The sequence below is a fragment of the Rhododendron vialii genome, chromosome 13a (genome assembly GCF_030253575.1).
Source record: "Rhododendron vialii isolate Sample 1 chromosome 13a, ASM3025357v1".
Classification (NCBI taxonomy): Eukaryota; Viridiplantae; Streptophyta; class Magnoliopsida; order Ericales; family Ericaceae; genus Rhododendron; species Rhododendron vialii.
In genome coordinates this window covers 5,480,296-5,486,295 of record NC_080569.1, presented here as the reverse complement: position 1 = coordinate 5,486,295, position 6,000 = coordinate 5,480,296, and the positions used below count along the sequence as shown (strand labels likewise).

General features: G+C 40.9%; 1 protein-coding gene across 1 annotated transcript; it reads left to right on the top strand.

Annotated features, from left to right (window-relative positions):
* The first annotated feature begins 314 nt into the window (after positions 1-314).
* Positions 315-5,904, top strand: LOC131312695 (xanthotoxin 5-hydroxylase CYP82C4-like). Its single transcript, XM_058340630.1, has 3 exons — positions 315-997; positions 3,491-3,904; positions 5,103-5,904. The coding sequence occupies exons 1-3, from the start codon at positions 452-454 to the stop codon at positions 5,730-5,732; spliced, it is 1,590 nt and encodes a 529-aa protein (XP_058196613.1). The 5' UTR covers positions 315-451; the 3' UTR covers positions 5,733-5,904.
* The last annotated feature ends 96 nt before the right edge of the window (positions 5,905-6,000 follow it).

The window sequence follows — 6,000 nt, the reverse complement described above, 5'->3', positions numbered from 1 at the left end:
ATGAACGCATACAAACAAGTCAAGAAAATCAGGGAAAATTATTCAATACTTCCGTAGCACCACATGGCATGTCCTATGTAGTATTGCTCCCGGCCAATAATTTATCGCTACCCCATATTAAGTGGGTCAACCCTTGTCCCAAACCACCCAATAAAAAAGGATGACTATGTGTCACTTGTAAAATTTTACGCTACGTGATTGGTTAGAAGCATCACGTGGACATGCCACATGGTAATCCGGGACTATTGAATAATTGTTCGAAAATCAAAGCGTATTCTTGTGGGTTTTGGTCCCCACTTAGCAAAATTTGAATCCGGATATGAAACTTAAATGTGCAACATTCTTTACACTCTTATTGACTATTGTTACACGTTTTTTAATTTCCCTTCTATAAATTCATGCCAGTCTTCAGATAATTGTATCTCAAACCACTTCCACACGATCGAAGGCCATGGATTCTCTCACTCACTTCTTCTCAATTTTGGGGCTTCTAGCTCTCTTGCTCCACTTTTACTTCAAAAGAATCATACCTAAGAGTACTGAAGCAAGCAAGGGCAGGAGAGTTATAGCCCCTCAACCATCTGGGGCATTGCCCTTGATAGGCCACCTCCACCTTCTACGGGGAAAAGTCCCCCTTGCCCGTACGCTCGGAGCCATGGCCGACAAACACGGCCCCATCCTATCAGTCCGGCTCGGTAGCCACAGAGCCCTGTTGGTCAGCAGTTGGGAGTTCGTGAAGGAGTGCTTCACCACCAACGACGCAATCTTTGCGTCTCGGCCGGTTATGGCCGTGAGCAAGTACCTTGGGTATGACCAAGCTGTGTTTGCTCTGGTGCCGTATGGACCATATTGGCGTGAGGTTAGGAAGATTGTCACTCTGGAACTGTTGACGAACCGCAGGCTAGAGAAGCTGAAGCACGTCCGAGAATCGGAAGTGGATTTTTGCACTATGGATCTGCACTTACTATGCACGAAGAATGGAGACTCGCCCACCCGGGTAATGCACACATGTTCAAGTTTTTTTTGTGGATGCTTTAAAATCTTTCTGCCATTTCGGATAAAAATAAGAAGAATCTTTTAAAAAATGCTTTTCAAAAAGTAAAACAAACATGGCATTAATAATTGGCAAAGTTTTGAAGTTCTGAAATTGCAAATTGTTTCCTACCCATTGGCAAACAGAGTTTTGATTCAGCTTCGTTTGGTTGTGAGTTTAGTTTAATTTAGTTTTTGTGGTAGGTGGAGAGAGAAATAGGATAATGATTGGAGAGAAAAGTAATGATTAGAGAAAGATAGAAAAAGATGAGAAAATAATAATTAGAGAAATATGATAATGATTGAAGAAAGAAATAAAATAATGATTAAAATATAAATTAAAACTAAAAATGAAATGACAACCGAACAGTACCGAAGTTTTGGAATTCCACTAGTACTGACAAATAAATTTGAGTTGTCACCAGGGGCGGAGACAGTGAATGACCAGTGGGGTCACGTGCCCCTCCTGGATTTTTGTCACCTACTGTATTTGTTTTCAAAAATTTTAACTTCACACCCACTTATACACCCATATTCACAATAGAGGTGAGGCCCACACATACTGGATGTGTAGTGTGTGCGGGCTCTACCTCTATTGTAAGTGTACTACAAAAAAATTGGGATCTAACAACGGTCAAAAGTGTTACTAAAAAACACAAAAAACGTTGCTAAAAGCAATACCAACGGTTCACCAACCGTTGCCCAAACCGTTGCGAGATATCCGTTGGTGTAGACATATAGCAACGGTTTTGACGAGCGTTGGTACAGATTTTTTTTTAGTAACTGTTTCTTTAGCAACGGTTGCTAAAGGCAAATATTTTTTTTTTAAATCTGGGGTAAAATATGACATAGCAGCCACGTGGCGCTGACCTGTCGCCCACGTGGCGCTGACGTGGCCTCCCCTGTCGCCCATGTGGCCCCACCTATCGCCTGCGTGGCGCATGGAAGGCAACACAATAATTTTGCTTCTCCTGGGAATCGAACCCAGGATCTCGCGTATGCGCGCGCGAGTACGAACCAACTGGGCTAGCCCAGCACTTGTGTAATATTGAGGCCCTTTTAATATTTATACTATGCAAACCGGTTGGGCTAACTTATATCATTAGAGTTTTATCGATTTATTCTTAATCCAACTTTTTAAATTCGGTTTATACTATACAAACACCTACTTTTTTTTTCGATTGGAACCGTCTATTTTTTACATAGTAAAAATAGCTACGCTTGTTCGGATTATTTTTTGTCCTTATTCAAATTTTTTTTGCATTTGTTAGTTTCTCGTTAATTTTTTTTGGGATTATTGCTTCGTCATGACGAGAGGAATCTAAAAAGTAAAAAATTTCAATCAAAACTTAATTTTTTTGAATAAAAACAAAAAATAAGCCAATAAGCCAATTTTTTCGTCTTTATAGTCCGATTTTTTAGTAACGGTTATGAAAAACCTTTGCTAAGTCCGGTTTTTAGTAACGGTTATGGAAAACCGTCCGGTTTTTAGTAACGGTTATGGAAAACCGTTGCTATAGTTGGGTATTTAGTAACTGTTATGGAAAACCGTTGCTATAGTCCGGTTTTTAGTAACAGTTATGAAAAACCATTGCTAGAGTCTTGTAATCTAGTAACGGTGGCATGAAAACCATTGCTATAGTCCTGTTTCTAGTAACGTTTGGAAAACCGTTGCTAAACACCATCTATACCAACGGTTTTTTTAACCATTACTAAAAAACAGTTGGGAGATCCCAAAATTCTTGTGGTGGTGAGTGTGTAAATGAATGTATAAGTGGGTGTGGAAGTAGAATGATTGATTTGTTTTACACCTAGTACAGATTCACATTTCCACCTATCCAATACTAAACTCGTGTATGCTAAATGTCTTCATGGAGCAACGTTGTAGGGTGGAGGCTTGTATATTCCAGTAATGAGCCTACCATTGGCCCATACGTATTTAATTAGCTACAAGCCTAGTATTAGGGACAGATGCATACGTAGGAGTACATAGTAGCTACAAGCCTAGTTTTTTTTATGTATTATGAAACTCCTGTAACATAGTCACTACTTCGTTCGTCCGGATTTAATAATTCCTCGTTCAATTCTAACCAGATAAAAAATGAGTTATATTTTTAAATTGGTAATAAATTTAATATTCAATATGGATCTTGTTTGATAGATTTTAATTAGCTCTATAAAACAATGTTTTTAAAATTACATAAAATATTATAAATTACAATATATAATCGATAGAAAAATGGTACGAACTCCCAAAAAGAACAATTAAATCCGGACGGATGGAGTATTCATTAAAAATACTTGGTAACAGTTAAATACACATATAAAAAATAGTCCCATAAATCAATTTTGAATATATTTTAATAAAAATAGATTTTACCTTTATTTTTTTAGTTTACTTGTGAAAAGTGCCCCATCTGAATGGTATTTCTGGCTCTGCCACTAATTGTCAATGCAGGTAGCCATGAACGAGTGGTTTGAGTACTTGACGTGCAATATAATCATGAGAATGCTAGCCGGAAAGCGATTTTCCGCTAGCACTTGCGACAACAGTGACACGGAAGAGGGCCATCTGAAAGAAGCCATCAGGAAAGCGCTGTACCTGAGTGGAATCTTCGTCGTTTCGGATGCCATTCCGTGGCTTGAGTGGGCAGATATCGGTGGCCACGTGAAAGCTATGAAGCAAACTTACAAGGAAATTGATGCAGTTCTTGGGAGATGGCTCAAAGAACATGTTCAAAAGAGCATGGAGATCGGTGATAATATTAATGGTGGTGAAGCCGATTTCATAGATGTTATGCTATCAGTCCTTGCAGAGGACACCCCAATGTTCGGCCACGAGCGGGATACCGTCATCAAGGCAACCACCCTGGTATAAGTCAAATTCAGAAACCTAAATTTATATGTGTTCAAATTGAATTTATCAGCTTAATTTCATGGTTCTCTCTTCCCTCCATATCCGTAGATATGCTAATATGCAAAGTATCAAAATGACCATTTATGTGCCTAGAATAGACAAGGTCTAGACAAACCTGAAGTGGTGGTCCATTTGTCGGGCGCATAAGGTGTTGGGTGGATAAGGAAGAACAATGGATAAGAGTTGGATATGTTATAAGGGATTAATTAATTAAGGAGGGGATTAGCTTATACAACAATGCTACAACTACACACAAATACACAAACACTTAAACACTCACAATAACGGTGGGCTTCACACACATTGAACACCTCCAGTGTGTGTGGGTCTCACCCTTATTGTGAGTGTATGAGTAAGTTTTTGTGTGTAGTTCTAAATTTATTGTTAGCCTATATTTGGTTTGACTAGTAGCTAATACGAGTGGATAAGCATGGATGATATAATTAAAAATTACTTAGTTGCTCTTATTAAATTATTATACTAAGAATACAACAATAACAACAAAAATTTGAGGGGCAATTTGGTCTTTCTCCCCACCTGAATTAGCTTATCTTGGGATGGGGTTCCTCCAAGGGGATAAGCTCTCCCCCCTCCTTTATTCCCTTTCCTTCTCCTACTACCAAACACCACCTTCTTTCTCCAACCCTCTCCCTTATCCCCCTACCTTCCCTATTCTCCTCCTAGACCCCCGTAAACATGCCGTAGGGGAGGGGAGACCTAGCCCCCCTCCCATACTTCACTCCTCAGGTTGGGAGGTGGGGCTAACTTAACTCACTCCCAAGGAGCACAACTTAACTCACTCCTAAGGGACCATGACCCGATTCATTTATCGAAAAGGAAAACAACTCTCTGAACACCACCGTAACGCCGATGAATAACCGTCTCATAGATTTTCATGTCATGGGAGGACGCCTGGCGGTTGAGCACGACGAGTGACCTCTAATGGCATCAGCACAAGTATATATAGGTTAACGAAGAGTGCGACGTAGGTAACTTCTTCAAGAGCCTTGAGCTTGAATCTACCAAACAAGAGTCGGACATCATTAACCACGCAGTAATCCGTTTACCATTTTAAACTATATATGTTTAGCTTGTATGATTTCTACTATTTGCCTTGCTGCCTATTCACAATTCACTTGACCATTCTTGCCAGATCCTAATCTTGACCGGGTCAGAAAGCACAGCAGAGACACTGACATGGGCTCTCTCCCTACTTCTCAACAACAAACACGTACTGAAAGCTGCACAAGACGAGCTCGACACCCAAGTTGGACGGGACAAATTGGTGCAAGAATCCGATATCAAGAACCTAATATACCTCCAAGCCATTGTCAAGGAAACGCTCCGTCTCTACCCTCCGGGCCCCCTATCGGGACCCCGCGAGGCCATGGAAGACTGCACCGTCGGCGGCTACCACGTCCCGAAGGGAACCCGTTTGATCGTGAACCTGTGGAAGTTGCAGAGGGACCCGCGGATGTGGCCAGAGCCCGACGAGTTCAAACCGGAGAGGTTTCTGAGTGAGCGTGCTGATGTCGGGTTCAGAGGACAGCAGTTCGAGTACATTCCGTTCAGCTCGGGCAGAAGGATGTGCCCCGGTGTTACGTTCGGGTTGCAAGTGGTTCACTTGGCACTTGCTCGTTTGATCCACGGGTTTGATTTGACGACACCGCTGGGTGATCCGGTGGACATGAGCGAGGGATTGGGCATTGCATTGCCTAAGATACATCCGCTTGAAGTCCTGGTTAAACCGCGACTTCCTACCCGGGTCTACTATGGATGTTGAAACGTTGGAAACAATTGTAGTACCGATGTTTATTGGTATTGTCAACATGGTACCCCTTTATTATGAGTAGAAAAAGGAGAATAATCCGTCGTTTGAGGACAATACATAATTGGCATGGCATGTGTAATACAAATCTTTAGCTATCAACGATCGGAGAGATTTTGCGTACGAATATACTCTTTTGTTTGTCTTTTTGACTTTAATATGTTCCAAATTATTTGTCCAAATAGAACTTGACTAGGAAAAATTTTCTTAATGCTCTTTCAGT